The sequence below is a fragment of the Pimephales promelas genome, chromosome 12, assembly GCF_988280905.1.
Source record: "Pimephales promelas chromosome 12, fPimPro1.hap1.1, whole genome shotgun sequence".
Lineage (NCBI taxonomy): Eukaryota > Metazoa > Chordata > Actinopteri > Cypriniformes > Leuciscidae > Pimephales > Pimephales promelas.
Window position 1 is genome coordinate 24,386,294 of NC_142780.1, and position 26,347 is coordinate 24,412,640.

The following is a 26,347-nucleotide window of genomic DNA, read 5'->3' on the forward strand; positions in this document are numbered from 1 at the left end:
CTTGAAGTTTTGAGAGTGCTTCTTTGAGGAGAAACAGCTTCATCAGTCTTCTGAAAACCACTTCCAACTGAGTTAAAAAAAGAGCTGTGGGTTGTTACTTCTCTTATGTTGTTGCCCTCATATTTAAACAAAAAAGAAAATACTAAGTGGAAGCAAAGCAAATGACATAAATCATTTAACTAAAAAAAAAACTCATGATACATATGGTAAATTTATCTTGAATCAAGATAGACAAAAACTTTTGAGAATATTTTTTTAATGAAGTTGTACATACAGATAATTACATCGGGTCTTTAAATAAACTCTTTAAATGTACAGCTGGTATTTTCATCAAAAGAAACTTCAAGTTTTAAATCTAAGTTCTAAAACACTCTTTGTACAGATTAATATAAATTGAGATTAAACCGGCATTTTAAAGTATCGTCCTTTTGTGCCTACGTTTTTTGTTGTTTTTCTTTACAGTTATAAAAACTGTATTTTATATTTTTCCAAAAAAAAAAAAAAAGAAGAACTAAATGGATTGAATTATATGCATTTACATCCATCTCAGGATTAGCTTACTTCACGGTGGATACTCTCAAAGTATCAACATGATAATGGGTCTTAGTAAGAAAAGTCACCCATCTCTGGACATCCACGTATAGATTAGCTTGTTTTTTGTGAATCACTACAGCATCCATTCAGACTGCAGAAAAACATGCTAAAGTATCAGATGAGTTATTGTAAGAAAACTATCTAGGTGTTGCTTTAATGAATTTGTTGGCATTGTGAACATTTAGTGCCAGTGTATAAGACCGCTAAACCCAATCCTGGCCTAAAATGCAACATTCATTTCAAGAACATGAAAATTCTGAACTGTGCGTATCTGAGCAACCAGATCACAGTGGTCTGTTTTCTTGGCACTTCAAAGTGACTTTTTAAGTGGCGAAAACTTAAACTTTTTTTTAATCAAACGCTAATGAACTCTTAAACAGTCTGCTATCAGTGACCCACTTGAGTCAAGTTCCTATTTCCTTAAGAAATCTCACCTCACAGAGTGGAAATAGAGTTGAAATTTACTTTTGGGGTCTAACTGATGCAAAAAAGGCTAAAACTTTAATCTGTGTGTGGTGTTGTGACCTCTTCTGTTTCTGTGACCTCTTTTGTTTGTTTTTTGGATAATATTCCCTTCTGTTAACATGTGAAAGAATAATTCTGCTATAGTGATCTCTTCCTATTTTGGAGAACAACATCTTTAAGCAGATATGTGGTTTTGACTCAGCACAAACACACTGACATGTTCCTGTTTCACACATTAAGTGTGAATTTTCCTTATCTTACACTTGAAGATGGCCAACAAATTTATTTCTCAGAGAGGGCATCTACTGAACAGTGTCGAATACACCTTCTCCAGTAGTAGAGTTGTGTGTGAAGAAACGTTATGTTGTTAGAAGCTCAAAACACACACTATAAATGTGTGTATCACACAGAGCAGAGGGTGCTCATTTGCTGCACTTTTCCCAGGTCTGTCAGAAGCTGTTTGATGCGACACTTTAGCTGTGGGAGTCTGGCCAGGGGATCGGGGGGCTCCAATTCACCCGTGAAGTCCAACCAACTCTCCAGCACTTCACAAAGACAGGGAGAAAGATAATGAAACCAAATATCAGAAATATATTAACAAAATATCAAATATATTATATTAACAAAATATCAAAACAACTCTTTTGAAAATGAATGTTTCAGATTAGATTTTGTAAATGACGTTTAAAAACTTTAATGTATTAAATTTCCTTAGTCTTTCATTATTGTGAGCAGGTGGGCCAGGCATGAAATATCAGGTGCAGTTTTTTGTACAACTAAAAATAAAATACAAACCCAATTCCATAAAAGTTGGGACACTGTACAAATTGTGAATAAAAACAGAATGCAATGATGTTGAAGTTTCAAATTTCAATATTATATTTACAATACAACATAGATGACATATCAAATGTTTAAACTGAGAAAATGCATAATTTTAAGGGAAAAATAAGTTGATTTTAAATTTCATGGCATCAACACATCTCAAAAAAGTTGGGACAAGGCCATTTTTACCACTGTGTGGCATCCCCTCTTCTTTTAATAACAGTCTGCAAACGTCTGGGGACTGAGGAGACAAGTTGCTTAAGTTTAGGAATAGGAATGTTGTCCCATTGTCTAATAAAGGCTTCTAGCTGCTCAACTGTCTTAGGTCTTCTTTGTTGCATCTTCCTCTTTATGATGCGCCAAATGTTTTCTATGGGTGAAAGATCTGGACTGCAGGCTGGCCATTTCAGTACCCGGATCCTTCTTCTACGCAGCCATGATGTTGTAATTGATGCAGTATGTGGTTTGGCATTGTCTTGTTGGAAAATACAAGGTCTTCCCTGAAAGAGACGATGTCTGGATGGGAGCATATGTTGTTCTAGAACTTGGATATACCTTTCAGCATTGATGGTGCCTTTCCAGATGTGTAAGCTGCCCATGCCCATGCCACACGCACTCATGCAACCCCATACCATCAGAGATGCAGGCTTCTGAACTGAGCGCTGATAACAACTTGGGTTGTCCTTGTCCTCTTTAGTCCGGATGACATGGCGTCCCAGTTTTCCAAAAAGAACTTCAAATTTTGATTCGTCTGACCACAGAACAGTTTTCCACTTTGCTAGAGTCCACTTTAAATGAGCCTTGGCCCAGAGAAAACACCTGCGCTTCTGGTTCCCGTTTAGATATGGCTTCTTTTTTGACCTATAGAGCTTTAGCCGGCAACGGTGAATGACACGGTGGATTGTGTTCACTGACAATCTTTTCTGGAAGTATTCTTTAGCCCATGTTTCCATTACAGTAGCATTCCTGTGTGTGATGCAGTGCCGTCTAAGGGCCCGAAGATCACGGGCATTCAGTATGGTTTTCCGGCCTTGACCCTTATGCACAGAGATTGTTCCAGATTCTCTGAATCTTTGGATGATATTATGCACTGTTGATGATGATAACTTCAAACTCTTTGCAATTTTTCTCTGAGAAACTCCTTTCTGAAATTGCTCCACTATTTTTTGCCTCAGCATTGGGGGAATTGGTGATCCTCTGCCCATCTTGACTTCTGAGAGACACTGCCACTCTGAGAGGCTCTTTTTATACCCAATCATGTTGCCAATTGACCTAATAAGTTGCAAATTGGTCCTCCAGCTGTTCCTTATATGTACATTTATCTTTTCTGGCCTCTTATTGCTACCTGTCCCAACTTTTTTGGAATGTGTAGCTCTCATGAAATCCAAAAGGAGCCAATATTTGGCATGGCAATTCAAAATGTCTCACTTTCAACATTTGATATGTCATCTATGTTGTATTCTAAATATAATATTGAAATTTGAAACTTCCACATCATTGCATTCTGTTTTTATTCACAATTTGTACAGTGTCCCAACTTTTATGGAATTGGGTTTGTAAATAAAAAAACACCCCAAAACAAAGGAAATAAAAATTCTGTGCTAACTTTCAACTTTAAATAAGGCTAAAATTAACTATGGGTGGGTTTTCAAATGATTACAGAAACTGTTATTCATGTTGAAAGTGGCAAAAATTATGAACTGGTCAAACTCTAGTGCTCGGTGCAGTTAAAAGGGTCATATGATGCTTTGTATGTTTTCTTTTGCTTTTAGTGTGTAATGTATCTATTTGTGCTTGTATATGATCTGGTAAAAAGTTACAATGCTTAGTCTCCTAACTTTTTTCATGTCGCATGTCTGTGTTAGAAAACCACTTTGTTTGGCCTTTTGAAAATGGATTAAAAATTAGGAATCAGAGGTTACTATTTATAAACCTGATCCTGAGCAGAAGGTTACAACCCAAAAGTTTTTTTGTGCATAGAAGGTTTTCTCTGTAAAAATTTTAAAGAGAAGTGTACTGTGCGAGTACAAAGCCAGCCATATACAAAGACTACTGACCAGTATGAGACAAGTCACACTAAAGATGGATGCAAAGAAGAGAACACAGCAGAACAAATACTGCACCAGGCACAGCAAGCTCACTCTTCACAACTCTCGAAATATAGACCATTTCACAAGATGTAAACAACACTGGTCCAGAAGCACTTCCTGTTTCAGTTTTTTAACACTACATAAAAGCTGGGATAAAATACAACCAACAGAACATTTAAAACTGAATCAAAAAGTTAAACAAACATCTTTAAGATGTTTTCTTTACATGTGAAATAAAGAAAACGGTTACAAACTGAAACAGGAAGTGTTTCTGGACCAGTGTTGTTTACATCTTGTGAAATGGTCTATAGGAAGAAAAACATAAATATTCAAATTGGGAGTTTTGAAACTGGCCAATTTGTCTGTAAAAAAATAAAACAACAAAACAAATTGGTGTATCACTCAAAAAATAAAATAATGAACTTATTGAAAATAGCATTATATGACCCCTTTAAACAGGCAGGCTTTCTGAGGTAATGCCATTTTCATTGATAGTAGTTTAGTAGTTGGCACTCAAGGTAATCAAAAGGTTGCTGGTTAAATCATCAGCCATCACTACTGTGCTCATGAGCAAAAAACTTAAGACCCAAATATATAAGCTAAATAAGCTCATGCTGACAATCTACGGCGACACCACATAAACAAGTTCAACCAACCCTGTTCATGTGTTGACACATATTATTTTGACTCAATGACATTTCCCATAGTTCTCACCCTTACCATCAAGCTCTTTCTCGATGAGGTCCATGCGGCCAGACAGCTGGTTCTGAATGTCCTCTATGTGTGTAAGTAGGTTCATCTGCCACTGCAGGCAGTTCCTGGCCTGTTCCATGGACCCCAGGCTACTATCATTCACACTGCCGGAAAGAGCAATGGCACTGCTCACCTACACAAAACATAAACACAGCATTGATTTCAAACTCTGTATCTTTTCACCTGCCTTGAACCAGATCTGATTTTTTAATTGTTCTATGGTTACCTCTTCTTCCTTTAGGTTAAATTGAGCGGCTGTATGCATCCCCTGTTCATCCCTTGCGTGTTCGAGGCCTGTACCAGGTTTCTGGTAGCTGTGCTCGCTGGTAATATAAGTTTCAGGGTTTGAGTTCTGGTTGAGGTGCTCTTTGAAATGTAGGCAGTCCGGAACCCCACCCATAGGCTGGTCCTCATCAGAGTTCACCCAGGACCGAGCCCACAAGTGCAAACTTGGGTTATGCTTGTTCCTGAAAAAAATGTGATGAGCATATTATTGTTCCCACATCTTTTCTTCTACAGTTAACTGTCAACTTTTCTCTTCAGGTTTCACAGACAAGGCTTAAGCTAGTCCCAGACTAAAATCCCTGTTTGAGCTGTTATGGAAAGTAACTTGCAAGTAACCTAAGTTACAAGTCAGTGAAACGAGGCCATAAACTTTTCCAGCAATTCCTTTTGATAATTATTATGTTAATTAAACACTATTGTGGTAGTTTATTTCCACAATTTCACCTAAATTAAGGATGTTGGTAGGTTTCTGGGAAAGCAAAGAGGCAGGTGCTTACTGTAATATATCCATCTTCAGCTGCAGGCCATTAAGCAAGTTTTTAACACTGTAAACATCAGCGAGCAGCTGGTGAGTGGACACAATTTTCTTGGCGTTCTGATGCGAGTAGTTTTCTGAGAGGAAGGACAGGCCATACATGTGGCCCTTTTGGAGCCAGTCTTTATCATGACGGTATTTAGCACTCCACCTCTGACCTGAGAAAAGTAAACATTTCAGTGACAACTCTGGAGTGACTTCAGTTTTACATTTCCTAGGGCTGGGTATTGACAACTTTTACGAATCGATTGGATTTAGAAACTCAAGCTTTCAATTCAAATCAATTCAACATTGATTCCTTTGGATAAACATCTGTGTTCTGGCATGCCACATTAAAGAGCACCAAATTGGTATTTACTGCTTGAATTTGAATACTAGTAATGTGATTTAAAGGTTTATCACTTTTAATCAATAAGTGGGGCTGTTATGAATATGATGTGGTGTGGTCAGAATAGGGTGACAATGATGCATACAGCATTAGTCCTTTTTGGCACCATGCCTCAAATTTGTTGATGTGGTATATGAAAACGTTTTCACCTATAGACACAAAATCCATAACTTTTTGACAGCACAGTGTAAAGATGATCTGACTTGAATTTGGTGAAAATCAGACAAACGGTCTAAGAGAGCTAAAAACTATGTTTTTAAAGAAAAACAAAATGGCGGACAGAAAGTTCGGCCAACTATGGCAAAAATGGTCCCTATGTTCTTGGCACTAAGAATCTATTGAGTTCAGTTTCATTACAATAGGCTAATTTAATCAATTTATTAGCATTTTTTGGAAGTTTTCGAAACATGAGTACTGTCAGGACATGCTGCCGAAGACACATACTGAGTTTCGTAACGATATGCCAATGCATTTGTAAACATTTTTTTTTTTTTTTGACAAAATCCAAAATAGCCGATGCCCAAAATGGCTCTTGGCACTGTGCCAATACTGTCCAGGTAGCCTCAGGTCATGTATGTCACCAATTTTGGTCAGAATGCACTAACGCATTGCTAATAAAATAGCCCCACATTCATTTTGGCAGGCACTTCGTCTAATTATTCAATTAGTGCATTATTCGAGAACGGTTTGGCGAACAATTTGAATTTCAGAATTTTTTGTCTGCATGGTCTGTAGATGATCAGGTTTAATTTTCATGAAAGTCGGAGCAATGGCTTTGGAGTTTAACAAAGGAGGTTTTTTTTTGGAAAATTCAAAATGGCATCATGAGAATTGATTAAAATTGAAAATGTTTACTTTTTATATATATTTTTAACCCAGCCCTAGTATTTACATAAACATTCAAGAAAAAGACATTAGACAGTTAGTTACTATAGTAGAGTATAAAACTATAACATCCTGCTGACCCTTTGTGTGTGGTTTTGTTGCTTAGTTGTTACCTGGTGGGTCCCGACAGATGTAACAGATGTATTGATCGGGTATGCTATCTTCCAAAAGTCCCATACACACACTGTGCTGCCAGCACATACACTCCTCGCACTGTACAGAGAAAAATATACCTTTTACCAGAAACTATTATGTGCAACAGCACACTACAACAGATTCAGAACAAACACAACAAAAAGGCACTCAGAACCATTTCAGCACACTTAAGATGTCTCTTGCATGAAACTGTCATTAGAGACAGAATAAAACTTATTTAAAAGTTATTGAAGAGCCATTGCTAAAAGTAATCCTACCTGAATCATGAAGCCGTTTTCTTCATCCATCTCACAGATGCAGCGAACAATTTCATCTGCACCAACTTCATCCTCATCCTGGAAGTCCTCCATAGTGATCGAGTCTAGATCCTGGTTATACTCATCTCCACTGAACAGCAAACTCTCAGTGGTTGAATCTTCCAGGAAGTCAATGTCTGACAGGTCTGAAATAGAAAAAAATAATTAGGACATAAAATAAGCCACAACATTCCAGATATCATATTCATGTTGAATACAATCTATTTTAATTACAGAACACAACAAAATGTAATAGCTGAAAGCTATAACTGAAATGAGGACATTATTGGAAAGTAGCTGCAAACAGCTGCAAATCGGCAAGATGACTTACTCTCCCCAGTGAGGTCAACAGACAGTATGGCACGAGGGTATTGGAAGGTGCTGTGCTTGAAGGCACTAGAGGAAGAACGATGTAGTGGGGAAGACGGTCTTTCCAAGTAAGACAATGACATCTCATCCAGGTCTGCATAACCTTAGCACAAAGATGAGAACAACATGACACTCATTTCATAACAGTGTCTCGTTTTGGACTGAACAAGATGGCTAGAAATAATGAGGCAGTTTAAAGGGTTAGTTCATCCAAAAATGTAAATTATGTCAATAATAACTCACTCTCATGTTGTTCCAAGGCCATAAGACCTCCGTTCATCCTCGTAACACAGTTTAAGATATTTTAGATTTAGTCCAAGAGCTCTCTGTCCCTCCATTGAAAGTGTATGAATAATATAACGGTACTGTCCTTATCCAGAAAGGAAATAGAGACATCATCAAAGTAGTCCATGTGACATCAGTGGGTTAGTTAGAATGTTTTGAAGCATTGAAAATACATTTTGGTCCAAAAATAACAAAAACTACGACTTTATTCAGCATTGTATTCTCTTCCGGTACTGTCAATCTGTGTTCACGAGTCCGCAGTGACGCTGCTGACATGTATCTGGTATGTATTCAGGTTCAAATAAATATGGCTGGGCAAAAAAAAATGCATGTCTTCCTCTGTGTCGAAATCCTTAGACATGTTTGCAAAGATGGTTTTGTTTACAGTGTGCGTCTCCCTCAGACTGTAAACGAAGCTCGGACGCACCAGATAACACGCCAGCAACGTCACTAAACGCGGATTGAACAACAGAACCGGAAGAGAACACAACGCTGAATAAAGTAGTTTTTTTGTTATTTTTGGAACAAGATGTATTTTCTTCAAAACATTCTAAATAACCCACTGATGTCACATGGACTACTTTGATTGTTTTTATTTCCTTTCTGAACAAGGACAGTATAACGTACATACACTTCCAATGGAGGGACAGAAAGCTCTCGGACTAAATCTAAAATATCTTAAACTGTGTTCCGAAGATGAACGGAGGTCTTATGAACTTGGGATGACATGAGGATGAGTCATTAATGCCATAATTTTCATTTTTGGGTGAACTAACCCTTTAAGACAAATTATACAAATTAAAATCACAAAAGAATGAATTATAAAAGTCAATTTAATTTAAAAGTTATATTATTTGTAAAACTTAAGTACATAGACCTCTAAACGTGAGGCAAACTCAAAACTTACAGTGCAGTTTTGATTTCTTCTTCTTTTTTTTCTTTTTCTTCTGTTTAATTCGGAAAAGGTCCTTATCTTTCCTGTCCCTCCTGTCTTTATCCCGCTTTTTCGCTACAGCAGAGAACGAAATAAGAGATATGAGGACTGGTTTATAAATGTGAAACTGAAAGAAAGAAAAAAAAAATCAGTAAACTCACCAAACAACTGACATTTATCCTCCAGTTTGAATTTCCGTTCTGTCTTTATACAAAGCCCTGAAGAAGAAACAAACATCCATGAGATTCATGGTTAAAGAAAATGTAATAAAAGAAGAACTCCATTCATCATCTTTAAAATCTGCTAAATTAGCTCACCATCTAGGTGCTTGTCCTTCTTGAGAATCTTGTCATGGAGGTTTTCAAAGGTTGGAGGGGGCAGGGAGATCTCCGTACTGTCTGAACTGACAGAGGCAGAGGAACGTTTCTTCTTACAGAACTTAGGAGGCCTCACACAGCCAGCGCTGTCCATTTGAAGTATGAAGCCCTGAGAGGACAGAGCTAGGACACAAAACAAAAGAACAGAACACTCATTAATTCAGTTTGATTGTCTAACTGTCATTGTACTAGCCATGTGATTGATGATCCAGACAAATAACAACAGGAAACCTACAGGAAGAAGTAGAGACGGTCCTGCGTCTCTTGTTATCTGGAATATCTGACAAGGTGCTTGTAGGCATGGAAGCAGACGTGGCCCTGGTGCGGCCCACCCTGTCTGGTGAGCAGACCTCGCTGTCCATTTCTTTCTCAGTGTTATGATAGTACTTCAGGTGATAGTCCAGCAGCTTTGCTTTCCGGAATGCTTTAGCGCATCCAGGGACTTTACACTTGAATTTATTATGGTCCAGGTCTATTAGAGACTCATTGGGAGCAGTGGGGTCATCAGACTTCTTGCTGTTTATAACTTAGGAGGAAGAAGACAGTTAGATCCATTTAAAAAAAATGTATTACATACATACATACATACATTAGATAGATAGTATATAAATAAAGTGAGTGAAATACAGGTGATGATTCATACTTGGCTCTCTGGCATGTTTGTTGGCTTTAGGAGTCCTGTAAGGAATTTTCTGACTTGCAGCTGGACATGAAATAAGAAGATAATGAATAGTTTTTAAATATCACAAAGTCCAAGTAGCATTACAGAATTTAAAATCTACTGTTGATATTTCCTAAATATCCTGGTTAGTCAGTTTGCTGTTTACTATATCCAAAAAACTAAGTGTCCTTTAAAAGCTTTGTGGAAAAACATAAAAGGCATTCAATGCTATGGTTACATGGCCAACCTACCTGTCACTACAGAAGGTGAGTTCTCTTCAAGTGTTGTTTGATTATTGGGCAACATGTCGGTCATCTTGTCCTTCTCAGTGATTGGTGACTGAACACTGCCAGTGGGAGGAGCTGTGGATGGGCTTCCTGAAACTGGCTTTTGTGAAGGATCTTCTGTTTTAACTGCAGTGCTGCTGTCTTCTTCAAAAGAGAGTGCTTTAAAATGCAAGACTTCAACAGGTCAATCATGGATAATTATGAAATTTCATAACAGAAGATTGTAGAGTGGCACAATTGAAAAACAGCATGTTTAAAACAAATGCTCAAAAGTTTGCGGTCAGTACGATTTATAAGAATATGATTTGTATAATCCCATTATGAAAGAATCCTGATTAAAAAAAATGTGTCAGTTTCCACAAAAAAATTAAAGGGTTAGTTCACCCAAAAATAAATTATGTCATTAATGACTCATGCCGTTCCAAGTCTGTATGACCTCAGTTCATCTATGGAACACAGTTAAATCCACACATATTTTAGATTTAGTCCGAGAGCTTTCTGTCCCTCCATTGAAAGTGTATGTATGATATACTGTCCTTGTCCAGAAAGGAAATAGAGACATCATCAAAGTAGTCCATGTGACATCAGTGGGTTAGTTAGAATGTTTTGAAGCATCGAAAATACATTTTGGTCCAAAAATAACAAAAACTACGACTTTATTCTGCATTGTGTTCTCTTCCGGTTCCGTTTTCAATCCATGTTCACAAGTCCGCAGTGATGCTGCTGACGTGTATCTGGCTGACATGACATGTTTGCAAAGATTGTTTTGTTTACAGTGTGCGTCTCTTAGACAGTAAACGAAGCTCGGCCGCACCAGATAACACGTCAGCAACGTCACTGAACGCGGATTGACGCTTAGATTAACGCTTAAACTGTGTTCTGAAGGTGAACGGAGGTCTTAAGAGCCTGGAACGACATGAGGGCGAGTCATTAATGACATCATTTTCATTTTTGGGTGAACTAACCCTTTAAGCAGCACAACTGTTTTTAACACTAAATCAGAATATTAGAACAATTTCTGAAAAATCAAGTGACACTTAAAACTGGAGTAATGATGCTGAAAATTCTGATTTCTTTTTTTTTTTTTTATCTGTGTTTTTAATCAAATAAATGCAGCCTTGGTCAGCATGAAACTCCTTTCAATAACATTTGAAAAACCTTACCGACCCCAAAGTTTTGAACACTGTATTTTTAGTGCTTTATTATGCCATAAGCTCTGCATAGTTTGCGTCCCTCACCAGGTTTCTGAGAGCCATCTGGGGGAGGAGGTTGAGTGAAAGAATCCCTCATGTGTGGTGAAGAGGGGTAAGCCTGGTCAGAGCTTGTCGCTAGACGCTGAGACCGTCTCCTTCTCTGGGGGGAGTTGGGGGGGGCTATGCGGAAACAGACATATATATTATTATCATCATCAATACATTATGAAATATTAAATCTGTTATAATTGCTGACAGTAGAAGGTATAAACATTGCTACTGCTCTCTGGCTGACCCACCAGTGTGTGTGCTGTCTGGAAGCGTGTGTCTCGAAATGGATGAAGGACTGGGTTCGGGGGCTGTGGATGTGTTCTGACTGCTAGACGTGGACTCTCCCGAGTCGTGTTTAAGTCTTCTTGAGCGAGACTTGCACAGGGATGGGCTAGAGAGAGATGCTGGGGTTCTTTGGGCACTGACAGACTGGGATTTCTCTTCAACTGGACTAGCCTCTGCACCTGACACTTTCTGAGGGGTGGAGAAGTAAACATGACACAGTGTGTACTAAAGTGATCATCGTGTTTATAACAGTATGTCAGTTTCATCTATACCTGCTGTGATGTTACTGGACACTCTTTTGACTCTGCTTTGCATTCAGACTCAGTGTCAGGACATCCTTGATGATTAGAAACGAAAAGCACACTTAAAACATCTTAAATCACTAAACACTGCTGAATCAGTATCAGTTTATTAAGGAAATATAGAAGACATGATTGTAGCATCAACTTTTTTTCTCAAAGCCAAGCACAGCAAAAACAGCAGAACAAACTGTCAGCTGTCAGTCAAATGAACTTAACATGTGTGATACATGCTTGATGCACACTCTTGTTGACTTGCGCAGTTTATCACCACCCTTTAATAGTATTTATAGCTACTAACTTAAACAACCTGTGTTACTATGAGGAATATTTAGCTCAAAATGTAGATCTATATGCAGATGCAAGGTACTTTAAATTAAATGCATATACCTCTCATGCTTTTGCAAAAGTGCCAGAGATTACACATTTGCACACATGTGGGTTGACTGCATGGTAAGATATTAGCTAGAACTATTTCTTGTCATAAACTTTAGAAACTAAGCCTTGTTGTGGGTAGTTACTCTCTGCTAATGTTTACCTGTCCCTTTGCCGAGACGAGTCCTTTTACTGCTACTTGAGTTGCCTTGTCTTTTGCTTCTCCTCTTTGCTGTAGCTGATTCAAGCTCCTCAACAGCCGGCTTACTGTCTTCCTCAATAACTGGCTTACTCTCCTCCTCAATAGCCGGCTTATTGTCCTCCTCAATTGCCGGCTTACTCTCCTCCTCAATAGCCGGCTTACTGTCCTCCTCAATAGCCGGCTTACTGTCCTCCTCTTCTGAGTCTAGGTCTGCTGTGTAAACAAGGAAATAGACATATGGTTGATGTTGCAGCTCAAAATGAATGAAGTGTTGATTTAAAGGGATAGTTCACTTTGAAATTGATTTTTGATATGTTTTAGCTTACCCCAAAGGCATCCAAAATGTATGTGTCTTAGTTTCCACAGTATTTTCAATTTTGATATTTTTAGGTAAAACGGTTCTTGTCTGTCGGTCATATAATGCAGGTCTTTGGTCACCACCTCAAAGAGCATGCACAGAGAAGTCCAAATTAAACATGATTTAATGACTTGTAAATGTAAGTACACATTGATGGCCTAAGACACGAAATGAGCGGTTTGTGTGAGAAAACGAACAGCATTTATATCGTTTTTACCTCTTGTAATCACAGTCACGTCCAAGTACTTCTGAGGGTGAGGGCACTTCTATCTGTGCAAGCGTGCCGGAAAGCCCCGGACGTGATCTCTCACGAGTGTATGTCACTCATTGTTTACACAGAGATTTCAGAAGTGTTATCCTTCACTATGAAGATCTAAACATATTTAGATATACAGGAAATTGCAATGGAAGACGATTTCGATATATCAAGAGACAAAGTAAAAAAAATTTCCGCAACCGCGCGAGATATCACTTCCGGCGCTTGCGCAGAACAAAGCGCCCTTGCCTTCAGATCACTTGGACGTGGCTGTGGTTACAAGAGGTAAAAGCGATATAAATACTGCTCGTTTTCTCACACAAACCGCTCGTTTCGTGTCTTAGGCCATCAATGTGTACTTACATTTACGAGTCACTAAATCATGTTTAATTTGGACTTCTCTGTGCATGCTCTTTGAGGTGGACCCCATATACCTGCATTATATGACTGAAGACAAGAACGGTTTGACCTAAAAATATCAAAATTGAAAATACTGTGGAAACAAAGACACCTACTTCTTGGATGCCCTTGAGGTAAGCTAAAACATAACAAAAATTAATTTCAAAGTGAACTATCCCATTGAGATCAGGCTCCAACCAAATGAAAAAGGTTTATGAAACATATGGAAGTGAACACAGATCAGTAGGCAAGAACTTCACCATGAAATGTATAGAAACTACAATTCATTAGGCAAGACAAGTCCTAACAAATCACATACCAAGTTTCTCTGGTTCACTATCATCATCGTCGTCATCGTCATCATCATCATCATCATCAAGCTCTTCATCTGATCGTTGTTCTCTCCTGTCGTCTCGGTCCTTGTTGCTGTTGGCACTGGTACGTGGTCTGTTCACTCCTTTATTCTTGGCTGCAGCAGAGGCAGCCTTCACCAGAGCGATCCAGTCCTGCTTGAACACAAACCAATACACTATCAGTCACATCTGACATGGTCAGGTCACAAATACATTTCATGCCATGGCAAACATAAAAAAAAAATAATTTTTAGGCATTAATAATGTAGTAAAGGTAACTGAGGTAGAATAAAGTGATTTGGCATCTTCAAATATTATTCATATAGGACAATGCTATAGATGGCCACACTGAAATATGATTAACTACAAAGCATCATGCTTAAAACTGATTGTCATCGGTCATACAACGGTCATCTAGCAGTGTAGCAACGCACGTCCAAAATCATCTATGAAACTTCAGGAGAACCTATTTGTTAATTAAACAGAACTGATGAGGACTCTCTGTGAAATCACTTTAATAAACTTACTTGTCCTTTTGCATCTTCTGGCATGGACTTGATATGGATTCTTTTCACACAGCGAAAGACTCCATCATAAAACTGTACAGTGTAAGTGCCTAAAGTACGAAAAATTAACAGCAAATCAGTGCCTTTTATATATATATATATGAGTCTTTCGATTTGATTCAAATAAACATTACTGTGTGAAGGCATTACTGTGTAGGCATTCAGTTTCTTTTCAAAATAGCATTTGCCAACACTTTTCCCTATGCATTTGAAAACCATTCAAATTTAACACCTTTTTGTATTGCATACTGACAGAAGTAGTATGTTTCTGCCCAGAAGAGTCAGCAAGATGACCTTACCTTCCTTGTTGATACTTTCAATCTTGGCAGGGTAGTAGCGGCAATCTGTCCATCGGGCAAGCACCTCCTCACCATCTCTCAATTCCTAAAGATGAAACAAAAACAGAATAGACATGCAATTAAATAGTCAACAAACCAAGATAAATTCAGCCAAACCTGTATTGAAGATATGGGATGCGCTGTGATCATAAAAGTGAATGGTTAGAGCAGAACAAACTGTGATGGACACAGAAAACCTCTGATAATTTCATGTAGTACCTGGCAATTATAATTCTAGCTCTAATATTGTTTTATGTCTATACATCAGAAAGGAAAGCTTTCTCAAAAAAAAAAAAAAAAAAAACACCATTCAAAAGATTGGGGCAAGGTTTTTTTTTTTTTTTTTTTTAGTTTTTACAAAAAAAAAAAAATCAGTTCTTTTCAATTCTATTCATCAAAGAAGCCTAAAAATTGTTTCCAAAAAATATATTATAAAGCACATGGGTTGTCAACAAAAAAATAAGAAATTCTTCTGGAACACTGAATCAGCATATTATAAATATTACTGAACAATCATGTGACACCAAAGACTGGAGTAATGGCTGCTAAAAATTCAGCACCGGAAGTAATTACATTTCAAAATATGTTAAAATGGAAAACAGATAGCAATTCAATTTCAATAACCGTTTTTACTGTATTTGAATCAAACAAATGCAGTCTCAGTCAGCAAGAGACTTATTTCACTTTACAAAACCGACCCCAAACTTTTGAATAGTAGTGTAAGTGTAACCACACCTCTTTAAATATAAGTCACAAAGGCCTGTTTATTTTTTCAAATGGATGATTGTTTGTGGACCAACAAAACATTAAAAGGTTTTGGCCATGTAGATGGAGGAAAAACCCAAACAATGATGGGACAAGCAGTTGAGAGCCAGATCAAGGTAGATGGGCAATTGAGGTATGTACTTGTCTCTGCTGAGGTAAGTCTTTTTGGTCCTCTGTGCTCTCTGTACTTCCAGGAAGCTCACGAAGGCGAGATGCTCTCATCTCGCTGAAACTCTCCTGGCAGAAATGTTTGTAAGACAAGAATTAATCAATCACTCATCTCATTAACATGATTGAAGTTTTCAGCCACTCATTTGTTAAGTTTAGCAGCTGAAAAACTTAATTTGGCACTATGAAGACATACTCTAACAGCCCACAAAGGACCCTGTATTTCTCATGCTTCCCAAGTCATCCTAGACAGTTCAGACCATAAATATATCTGACAAGAGGAAGTACTGCAAACATACAGACACCTCCTCTTCTTTGAGACCCTCTTTGCGGAGTGCCGGTCTCTCTAATGGCCGAAGTCTGTTGCTGTCCCAGAGAATCCATTCGTCGTACCTATGGCTCCAACGGTCAAAATGCACAAGCATCTTTCCCTCATCATAATCAATCTTCTCGATACGTGAAGGGTACCTGCGAAGACACCATTCAACAAAGATCAGATCATTCATAGATAACTTTAAAAAAAAAAAAAAAGCACTTAAAATAACTAAAGCTTTAATAACCGTTCATTCAAGTACTCTTGAAAATGGAAACACTATTCCTAAACAAAAACAATATCTCTTATTTGTTTTAAATGAGACAAAAATATTAATCATGTGAGTATTTAAAAACCATAACACTGCTCTAACACAGGGGTTTTTAATCTTTTAGACTCCCCCATTTAACCCATACTAATATAGTTTATATTGTGAAACATTTCTATTTTAAATTAAAATATTTTTTTTAGTTCTAGACATTTAGAGATATTTATTATTTAAATAATTTATTTATTTATATTCACTCATTTATTTTATTTCTTTCAGCCACCTGCGATTCCCCAGACCCCAGTTTTGAAAAATTCTGTTCTAACATAAACAATATGCTAGCAGCAGTTATTGTATCACATTTTTAAATGGATTTTCAAAATTAATTCATACCATTTTTGCAGATAGTCCTGGGCCTCAACCCTGGCACCAACCTCATAAGAGATCCCTGGTCGATTTGGAGGTTTCTTGCTCATTTTGAGTGTACTCTTACCAGATCTTCCTTAAGACACAAATGCTCTTTCGTCCTATGGATGGACCTGTGAACGTAAAGAAATGATCTATGAGTCTATGTACATAAATCAGCTGAACTATATTGCATGGATAAATGCTTGACACGTTTACTTTATACTAACTTTACATCAAAAAAGGCAAATCGTTCACTCCTAAATCATGTATTTCATTGGTAGTATTTATTTATCAATAAACTGCACGGTTTCACGTAAGCTGATTAAAGAAAACATGCTCAACAATTTTACCAGATGGCAAAATGTACTCTAGTCTAAACGAGGCCTTTGATTGCCCTACTGCATTCTGGTACTCATATTAGGGATATTTTTCAATCGTTTGCACACTTAACATGTCACGAAATAGCATCACATGCAAACAATAGATATCAAGCAAATATATTATATAATCAAAAGTGTTTCTGTCTGGACAGTAGCTAACTGAGCTATCCAGCTACTATAACATAGTCCACTTATGACAACCTGGCGCACAAATTAAATCGCTATGTTAAAAAAATGGTTACCTAATACGGAAATCTGACCCTTTACAAAACATAGATACAAATTTACACGTATATAAAAAAAAATAGAATACGAATAAGAGGTTAAATGACTCTTTTACCTGGATTAGCTCGCTAATGCTAGGTTGGCTAACGAGCTTCTTCTCAAATTGTCTGTTGCCCGAATATAATTGTCAACATTTTTCCTTAAATAACTACACAGCCCTTGAGCATTAATATTACACTTCAATATTTTAAAGATGAAACTCCAAGTCAAACCTCTCATTGTCCAGTTAGCACAGAAGAATTAGCCAAACAGCTAATGCTGTACCAGCTGACCAGCTAAACCGTTCCGAGGGGATAAAACTATGTGCAAAAAAAGAGAAAAAAATGACAGGCCAGTTTTTATCTTTGTTAAAACGACTTGAAGAGTGACAGTTGCTTTCTGGCGTCCGCTATACGTGTGACATATATATTTACCTTAGCAAATTCATTGAGAGAATATCAATTAATTCCAATAGTGTATTGTGATCATTCAAGCTCAGTTACTTTTACCCAAACTGAACATGAGCGCGCACGCATGCGACGCACAAAATGTCTGAGGGCACGCGCACCGCAGACTGACACGTGACCGATATTCATACGCTTTGTGTTTGTTTGTTTGTTTGTTTGTTTGTTTTGTTTTTAAAGAGGTAGAACCCTTCTAAATCGACCACCTCTGTTGTATTGCTGTGTCACGTGAATTAAACTTTTAAACTGTTGAAACAAAAACAGTTTTCTTTGTCAGTCTTCTTCGTGTTTGAGTTGTTTGGTGATGATAATAAATTATAGAGTAATACGGGATACTTTCAAGGCTAACAAACCCCACCTTGTTTTTTCCCAATTGACCAATAATAAATGCTGCTCTTCCAAACAATCTAAATATCCACATAATATTTAGTCAGTTGAAACAGTTTTGAGGTTTATTGATTTTTTTTTTCCTGGAAAATAGTGACTTATGACGTAAATTTTCTAATAATGTCTATTTTCTAATAATGTTTTTGTGGACACATTAATGTTTTCAGATTTGTGGAATGAAAGAATACATATTTTATGTCAAATAATTATTTAATTATTTTAAAATATGTAATTCGTTTTTGGATGTAATTCAGTAATTGGATTAGTAAGATGTACATTTTAGACTTCCTCACAATTAAACCTTCAGGCTAATTAAATTCACACCATCTTCCATGCGATGTTCTTCCCGGACTCGAGCGCGTTTAGTTGTGGCAGAAGACGGCGTATCTTGCACGATTTGGCATTGCTCCACATGTGGAAAAAAAGAGCTTGTGCCACGGATTAACCAGGGAAACTTTCATCGTGTTTGACGAAAGCATGAACAGAGCAACAAAGAGGACCTGCATGTCAGATACTGGGCAACAGACCAGACTGGCACTCATCACGTTCAATCCCGTTATTTTGGGTCCCTTCACAGGCCATTCATACAGCAGAGGATTTGTTGGAACATTTTAAGGTAGGCCTATATAGGCTATAATATATATACTTATATAATTTGCATGCTATTTGCTACTTGAATTCATTCTTAGTGTAGAAAAAAAAGAAGAATCCACTGTAATCAAGCATTTTCCTTGCAATGAATTTGTGACGGTAGGTCATATTTAATAAGATTCCCTGAACGTTTTGGATTTTGTATCATATGTTAATTTAAAAATCTTGCATAATATGACTTGCTGTTTTTCTTTGTTTCGGTCTTGTTGTATTTATTTGATATTTGTATTTTTGTAATTTAATTTTTGCCATGAAAATGGCTTTGAATGCTGACATGGCATTAAATAAAACAATCTGAATCTTTGATGGTGGGTAAGTGTGACATCTACTGGATTAAGGGGAAATTACACTTTCCCTGTAAACCAGGAGTACCATATTCTGCAAATAAGTCAAATGGTTTGTTTATAACAATCATACTCCCATTTTAGCAATCAAGTCATTTTGACACAAAAGCATATCACATAGGCTTATATGTCTTTCCCATAATCTATTTTAAGATAGTAATTATCCTGTACTAACATATTTATATTGTTATAACCCTCTGAGTGAACACATAAATGAAAACATTAATAAAATAACATAGCGTTATTGTTAATAAAGTTGGCTTTTTTGTATTTTATTTTTCGTGATTTCAAGAGTGTAAGAGCTCAACTTGAGGAACATGATTTATTTGTGGATGGATGGACCCTCTGTTAATTGGAAATGTGAACCTCTACAGCAGGAGGATTTCACATCATCAACAACATTCCCCTTACCCTTCAGTGGTCATCAGTGGCTTGAGAACTTGCCAATTGTGCAAAGAGCATTAGAGATTTGGCCCTCCATTGAGAAGTTTTGTGGACCAGGTGAAGACAAAGAAGGTGAAGAACCCAGGGACATCATCATGACACCATCTCTGAGGCTTGATCCCTTTCTTCAGGCCAAGCCCCATTACTTAATGTCTAAGAGCTTTCCAACCTTTTCTAGAGAAATAAAAGATGCTCCAATAATACCTTTTTTTGTGTGTGGAAAGATCTGGAGGATGTGATCAGGGCATCATCATCATAAAAATATTCAACACACTTAAATGTCCAGGAAAGAGCATAGGTTTAACTGTTTATGAAGGTCAAACGATTTATGAAGCTTGATGCACTGCTATAAGCTGGTGAGGCTTGAAGTCACGACCAGAAGCTTTGGCTAAGTCCAAAGGATGTCAACATAGGAATGGGTCCTGCAGTCATCAAGGTAGTATATTCTGTGAATTAACCACCAATGACTCATCTTCAGATGTATGACGGGAAATATTAGGTCAAGTCAAAGATGACCTCAAAATGAGGTCAGATGATGGCTAATTGGGAATGCTTTAGAGAAAATGAAGTGTCTCATTCAGAAGTTTGTGCAAGACAACAACTGTCAGGCTGTTTTTTTTTGTTTTTTTGTTTTTTGGGGGATGAACTATCTCTTTAACTTCTGGAAAAGCTAAAGAACTGAAAAGCCTCTGTCACCATCTGCAGCTCAGATGAAATAGTAATGATTATCCAAGCATTAGCCTATAGCCTCAATTTCAACCTGTTTAAGATTTGAATCATTTTGATATTGTCTGTAAACGTTTACATTCCAAACTATTACTCAATACATTGAACTTTTGAAAAGTTATTTATTTAGGAAACAAATTAATCATAAAAAGTAGGCTATGAAAGTGATGCTCTCTTGGTAATCTATTTACACCGTAGTTATGAATTTAACCATCCATCATCCGGTCGGCTGCATCATGGCAGTTATCGAACAAAAGTTTGTAGTCCGTTCCTCCAGCCTTCACAAAAGCAGACACGGTCTTGCTCCCACGAAAATCTTTTGTCTCAACAATCTGTCCATTACAAAAAGAAAGAAAAAAAAAAGATTAGCGAGACCAAAATGATCTTCTAAAGTTAAATGAAATTGCTAAGGTCTAATTTCCAAAAAGTCAAGTCAAGTCAAATATATTTATATAGCGCTTTTTACAATACAGATTGTATCAAAGCTGCTTCACAGTATCAATCAAAACAACTTAACAGTGTTTGTTTATTACTGGAAAAAAGACATCCAAGTTTATTATTATTTAAACAGACAGACTATACAAGGACAGAATTTTTATATATATATATATACAAGTAAGTTGCACGCATATCAGAGTTACAGAATGACTTGCCTTCCAGTTTCTGCTCATATGACGGGCATCCACAACAACAGTCTGAGTTGAGATGCCATAGCCATCTCCCTTATGGACCAGCCATTTAGTGCCATCTTCTAGAGTCACTCTAAAAGCAGAACCAGCAAAATAATATTCAACACATTCTTTCCTGCACTATTCAAGTGTGATGTATTCACCATGTATTCAACACAATGCATGTGCTAATACAAACTAAAATGACAAAACTGTTCATTGTATCTTCATTACCTGACTCCAGAGTGGCTGATTTTGCCTACTTGGAAAGACATCCCCTCCAAAGGTCTGGTCATCCTCTCTGCCTTGAAAACTTTGGAGTTGTATAGTTTCCTTAGATCAGACATTTTGGAGAGGTCGTAATTGTAAGAGTTACCACCCCCTGAAAATTAAATGTGACAGAAAATATATCAGTCATATAAAGGCAATTTTGTTAACTTTAAAGGTAAGGTAGAAGGCAGAAAAACCTTAGTCAAACTTCTTTTTGGTTATTAAAATTAAATAAAATTGTAGAGAAGGTGCAGTGCAGTGAATGTATTGCTAAGCAAAGTAAAAATGAATAAAATTTGTAAATATACCATTGCCCCATGAGGATTCAGCCACCATGGCCAACATTGCCAAGAGAAGCAGACCAAGTGAAGTCTTGAAGGACATCATGGTTCACAGCAAACTGAAGCTTGGTAGAAAACCAGAGCAATTTTTATACTTTTTTGACCCTGTGATCCTCCCTTTACCAAAGTCTTGCTTCACTGCTGATGTCATCTGAACAAACATGGCTTGTGTTTTGGGGAAAGTGCAGGATTGCACAATTTTAGCTTGCATGGTTATCGTTAGAGCTGTGCTGCTGCAGTTCTGGATTTCCTCCAGAGGTCTTGTTGTTCTTCTGGCAAATGGAAAGCGGGAAAAGCCAGAATTGCACAATTAAGAGAAAGAAAAACAGCTGCTAAATTGAAAAAGAGGAACCAACATTAAGATACACATTGAGATGTAAACTATAATAAAGTATTTTTTGTTGTTTAGTAATAATGGAAATTTCCATTACTCTACAAATGCCTACCACCTCACCCTCACAAATGTCTGATTCAGTGCCATTCATTTCGACATTTCAAAAACATGTAGTCTTAAAGGGATAGTTCACCCAAAAGGAAAGTTTTGCATTTACTTCTCCTCAAGTTGTTCCAAACCTTTATGAATTTATTTTTTCTTCTGAACACAAAAGAGGATCATTTTAAGAACATGGGTAACCAAACATCTATAATATGGAAGGCAATAGGGTCCCAAATGAGGGTGAGTTTTTCATTTTTGGTTGAACTATCCGTTTAAGCTTTGATCCAACCCAATGTTTCCTAGACGAATAACATTGCAACATATCAACAGCACCAACTGGCAAATGATAACTAATCCCAGGCGGTGTGGTTTAAGTATTTCATGAAATGGCTTAACTCAGATTTTCACAATAGTGTCTAGTCTAGAAGTTCAAAAACAGAAACCATTCAGTGGCAGTTCTGTGGATTAAAATGCCTTGATTTGACAAGGTTTAGAGGAGAAGGCCCAGGCCGATTTGTCCATATATTGAGCCACAGTCAAACCCACTATCTAAAGATTGGGTTTTGATAATCCAACACTCTGTATGATGCGCCATTACTCAGTCAGAAGTCACTTTTAGATTTAGGAGCTGCATATAAAACTGCCATTAAAGCGACTAGTGTGCCACATAACCACAAATGTCAGTGTCACACAGAAAATTTAGATTGAGGCTTGTCTCACTGTATGACACCCTGAAAGAGGCGTATATCAAAAGCATGTCCATTCACAGCATAAAAAATTGACACATCAATTATACAAATTTCTCCCTTTATCGACGCTTAAAATGAGCAAGTTGGAATGGATAGGCCGCTTGAAAAACATGGTGAAGAAGAGTCCTTTATATTCAAATTTCGTTATCGGCTTTGTGATGGTGGGACTTGAGCAACTTGTGGAGATAGACTTTGCATGTCCTTGCAATCCGAAGCTGAATCTGCTGTTCTCAATGGCGTATTTTGTAGTTCCTGCTCTCTTCTCCTTCGCACTTTTGTTTTATATCCAAAGCTCACAAATCAGCAATTATTCAAGCTGCTTGCACTGCGCTTTGGTTTGTCTTACTCCGGCCATTCTCTGGATAATGCTTCTGTTCTTTGATGGACAATACTTTGCCTGTGCAAAAACTTCATGGGAAGGACTTACGGTTCACACGGATATAACTGCTTCAACAACATGGTGTCAGCCTTTAGTCGAACGTGACAACACCACAGAAAAGCAAATGACATTTTTTAACTATCGAAATAACTCTCAGGTGAGCATGATGATGACATCAAGATGCTGTTACAAATATGTTGTTTGATTAATATGTTGTTTTTTATGAGTTGATTATTACCTGGTCTCAAGTTTTCAAGTACTCATTTAAACATGAATGTACTTCTTCAGCTTGTGGGACTGTGCATACTGCTCCTGATTTCACTGCCTCTGATCTGGATGGGGATCGGGAGGTGGTACTACACACCAACAAGAACCAAACAACTTGAAAATGAACAAATTGAAATGGTGGATTTGAACCCATCACCCCCTCCGGACACTGTCTCTACAATTGGTGATCCCTGTAGAGATGAATTTTAACAGCTTTAAATAAAACAGCACTGGACAGAAATTACTTGATTTTTTCACAAACCTCATGTTTAAAATTCAAGTCTTTTTGGTATGCATTTAATATGATGGAATAAATAAACTTGTAAAAGTTAGTATTTTTTAATTAGGCTATATATACACTGTAATTTGGTGTTGTTGCAACAGAAATAAACTTGCACATCTTTTACCTTTAGCTGCCATCTAGAGTAACAAACCACTTCCTGTCATTTACAGCAAGGACATGTTTACTTTGTTTCTGAATTACATTCACTTTGGATGGCATACTCTCAGATAGCCTGAATGTTTTTCCATTTTTAAGAAAGGGGGGAAAAATATGTTTCTAAATTATATCAACCGAGAGACAGAGGGCAATTCTTGAACATGTGACTTCTCGAACTTAAAGTAAAAGACATACCCCAAGACAAACACATCCAATAACACGTAATAACACTACAGTTTATTAATGAATAAAAAAACTGCTTTAAAATTTAATGTGAAGTTGTAAAGCACACAGTGACAAAGGAGATAACACAAAATACAAAATACTCATGAGATCACAGGAACAACGTTTGAGAAACTCATAAAGAACACACAATGGACTGAACATAACAGGGAGTAAATACAAGGCACATATAATGAAAGACAGGTGCAAATCATAAGTAACCAACATATATTTTTGTTGTTATTCTTAGATACTTTTTACACGGCCTTTATATGTACTGTAAGCACATCTATATAATGTGCCTTGTCACAGTAATCATTTAAATTGTAGTATTATGGCACTAATTTATATTCAGTGCTTTTATTTCAATTCATATGCCATCAAAGTGACGAGAGCACAATCTCTTAAAAAGGTTCACCTCTCAATCGCAACTCTGAGACACAGTCATGATGATATGAAAGTCTGCAATCACTTTCAGTTAGTCTGCACACCTTGCAACTAGCAACACGCACGATGGGCAAGCAATGGGTGGCAGAGCTGAAAAAACAGCTGAAGAAGAGTCCTTTTTATTCAAATGCAATTATTGGCTTTTTAATGGTGGGACTTGAGAAACTCACGGAGATGGATTTTGCATGTCCTTGTGATCCAAAGATGAACCTGCTGTTTTCTGGTGCGTATTTTGTGATTCCTGCTCTGTTTTCGAGCACACTCATGTTTTATATTCAAAGCCCACAATGCAACACAAAGCGTCTGCTCTGTATCGGGACCTGCATCATTCCAGCTGCTGTTTGGATCATGCTGCTGTTATTTGATGGACAATACTTTGCCTGTGCAAAAACCTCATGGGAAGGACTGACGGTTCACACCGATATATCTGCTTCAACAACGTGGTGTAAGCCTTTCATCAATGCTGACAACATCACTGAAAAGCAAATTACATTTTTTCGCTTTCGGAATACTTCTCAGGTGAATGAATCATTGGGTTATAAAATTCTGTTTCACGTGGATGAAGATGTAATTGATTAAATAAAACGTTTGTCATGCTTCAAATAACACATATTTTCACTTTCACAGATATGTGCACTGAGCATGTTGGGTTTAAGCTCTGTGCCTTTGTTTTTCTATGGATGTAAGAGGTGCTGCCACCAAGCAGAAACCAAAGAAACTGAAGCTGAACAAGTGGAAATGGGGGATCCTAGTCAACGTTCAACACCTCCTCCTGAAGGATCTTCGTTAATAGAGGATGAAAACAGAGGTGCATCAGATCAGCTATAAATAAAGACACTTTTTTCAGATCTTGCAAAAAAAAAATCAAATGTAATGTTTAATGTTCACTTTTAATGTTCGCAAAACTCACATTTAAAATGTAACAAAGAAAAGAAAAAAAGTGTTTGGAGCACATCCAACCGCAGCACAAATTACACTTGTTTTTCAGTGCAAGTCTTGACGTAATGAGAAACCACATCCTGTCATCCGGTGCACTGTTTTATGTAACACGGTACAATATGCTGCTCACATTCACTGATTGTTATTTTTTTATGCTTTTGGCGTGTGTACTGTCAGTCTGTGGCTGATTTCTCTCACTTACAGCCACATTTTAAGGTGTGTGAGCTTATAAGCATCAAGTCCACGTTGTCCAACAGGAACAGTTTTAGAGAAGCTCATAGAGTGAAAAATTGTATTAAGACTTATTTTTTTGGACTAAACTTTCAAGGAAATGAACAAGAATATTTGAGAGGTTTGAAACATTTTTGAAATAAATATGTTTTACCAAGTTCTGGTTTAAGTTTAAGGATGATTCTGATGAAACTGTATTTTCTGCAAGTAAAGCTTTTAAGTGTCTTTCCAAAATATTATTTATATTGCGTCTGCTGGTTTATTTGTCAATGCTACCGTATGCTACTGTAAGTACCGTGAGAGCGATTCGAGAGTAGCCGGAGGACTCAACAAGCGCAGCCTCTCAAGTGGCTGCACAAGCTCTGATGATGTCACAGCTGTTCCACGATTGGCCGGATTCACCATATGTATAAAGGCTAGATATGTCGTCCACGCTGCTGGCCAATGGAGGTCGACGTCTGCACCTGGCGGCCATCTTGTCACAGGTAGCTCGCTCACTCGTAACACTGTGTTAATG

The 26,347-nt window shown here is 37.3% G+C and overlaps 4 protein-coding genes across 13 annotated transcripts; 2 read left to right on the top strand and 2 right to left on the bottom strand.

The window, feature by feature from the left end:
* Positions 1–1,265: 1,265 nt before the first annotated feature.
* Positions 1,266–17,984, bottom strand: phf20l1 (PHD finger protein 20 like 1). Of its 10 annotated transcripts, none has more exons than XM_039680108.2 (25): positions 17,861–17,984; positions 17,660–17,746; positions 16,768–16,913; positions 16,099–16,261; positions 15,767–15,862; positions 14,822–14,906; positions 14,484–14,572; positions 13,923–14,112; positions 12,552–12,803; positions 11,987–12,051; positions 11,678–11,903; positions 11,424–11,558; positions 10,150–10,344; positions 9,881–9,940; positions 9,473–9,763; positions 9,178–9,360; positions 9,022–9,078; positions 8,834–8,935; positions 7,604–7,744; positions 7,234–7,418; positions 6,934–7,033; positions 5,510–5,705; positions 4,954–5,194; positions 4,695–4,860; positions 1,266–1,604 (listed from the first exon to the last, which is right to left on the bottom strand). In XM_039680108.2, the coding sequence occupies exons 3-25, from the start codon at positions 16,848–16,850 to the stop codon at positions 1,462–1,464; spliced, it is 3,444 nt and encodes a 1,147-aa protein (XP_039536042.2). In that variant the 5' UTR covers positions 16,851–16,913; positions 17,660–17,746; positions 17,861–17,984; the 3' UTR covers positions 1,266–1,461. The 10 variants fall into 10 exon arrangements, with proteins under 10 accessions (XP_039536042.2, XP_039536040.2, XP_039536044.2 ...); XM_039680106.2 differs by having other exon boundaries at positions 13,923–14,109; positions 16,093–16,261; XM_039680110.2 differs by having other exon boundaries at positions 10,150–10,326; positions 16,093–16,261.
* Positions 17,985–20,544: 2,560 nt separating this feature from the next.
* On the bottom strand, positions 20,545–21,849 carry LOC120484763 (uncharacterized). The gene is made up of 4 exons (XM_039680186.2): positions 21,689–21,849; positions 21,345–21,492; positions 21,096–21,204; positions 20,545–20,774 (listed from the first exon to the last, which is right to left on the bottom strand). The coding sequence occupies exons 1-4, from the start codon at positions 21,765–21,767 to the stop codon at positions 20,649–20,651; spliced, it is 462 nt and encodes a 153-aa protein (XP_039536120.2). The 5' UTR covers positions 21,768–21,849; the 3' UTR covers positions 20,545–20,648.
* A 1,012-nt stretch (positions 21,850–22,861) lies between these two features.
* On the top strand, positions 22,862–23,878 carry LOC120484756 (uncharacterized). The gene is made up of 2 exons (XM_039680178.2): positions 22,862–23,442; positions 23,574–23,878. The coding sequence occupies exons 1-2, from the start codon at positions 22,981–22,983 to the stop codon at positions 23,760–23,762; spliced, it is 651 nt and encodes a 216-aa protein (XP_039536112.2). The 5' UTR covers positions 22,862–22,980; the 3' UTR covers positions 23,763–23,878.
* A 785-nt stretch (positions 23,879–24,663) lies between these two features.
* LOC120484755 (uncharacterized) lies at positions 24,664–26,147 on the top strand. The gene is made up of 2 exons (XM_039680177.2): positions 24,664–25,179; positions 25,288–26,147. The coding sequence occupies exons 1-2, from the start codon at positions 24,727–24,729 to the stop codon at positions 25,486–25,488; spliced, it is 654 nt and encodes a 217-aa protein (XP_039536111.2). The 5' UTR covers positions 24,664–24,726; the 3' UTR covers positions 25,489–26,147.
* Positions 26,148–26,347: the final 200 nt, after the last annotated feature.

Excerpts from the sequence above, each read along its gene's own strand:
- LOC120484763 (XM_039680186.2), bottom strand. The coding sequence starts at position 21,767 with ATGATGTCCTTCAAGACTTCACTTGGTCTGCTTCTCTTGGCAATGTTG. Across the intron at positions 21,493-21,688 it reads TGAATCCTCATGGGGCAATG|GGGGTGGTAACTCTTACAAT; the intron begins GTATATTTACAA and ends TTTAATTTTCAG. Across the intron at positions 21,205-21,344 it reads ATCAGCCACTCTGGAGTCAG|AGTGACTCTAGAAGATGGCA; the intron begins GTAATGAAGATA and ends TTCTGCTTTTAG.
- LOC120484755 (XM_039680177.2), top strand. The coding sequence starts at position 24,727 with ATGGGCAAGCAATGGGTGGCAGAGCTGAAAAAACAGCTGAAGAAGAGT. Across the intron at positions 25,180-25,287 it reads GCTTTCGGAATACTTCTCAG|ATATGTGCACTGAGCATGTT; the intron begins GTGAATGAATCA and ends TCACTTTCACAG.
- LOC120484756 (XM_039680178.2), top strand. The coding sequence starts at position 22,981 with ATGAGCAAGTTGGAATGGATAGGCCGCTTGAAAAACATGGTGAAGAAG. Across the intron at positions 23,443-23,573 it reads ACTATCGAAATAACTCTCAG|CTTGTGGGACTGTGCATACT; the intron begins GTGAGCATGATG and ends GTACTTCTTCAG.
- phf20l1 (XM_039680103.2), bottom strand. The coding sequence starts at position 16,850 with ATGAGCAAGAAACCTCCAAATCGACCAGGGATCTCTTATGAGGTTGGT. Across the intron at positions 12,052-12,551 it reads TCGTCTCGGCAAAGGGACAG|GATGTCCTGACACTGAGTCT; the intron begins GTAAACATTAGC and ends CTAATCATCAAG. Across the intron at positions 10,345-11,423 it reads AGATGGCTCTCAGAAACCTG|CACTCTCTTTTGAAGAAGAC; the intron begins GTGAGGGACGCA and ends TGCATTTTAAAG.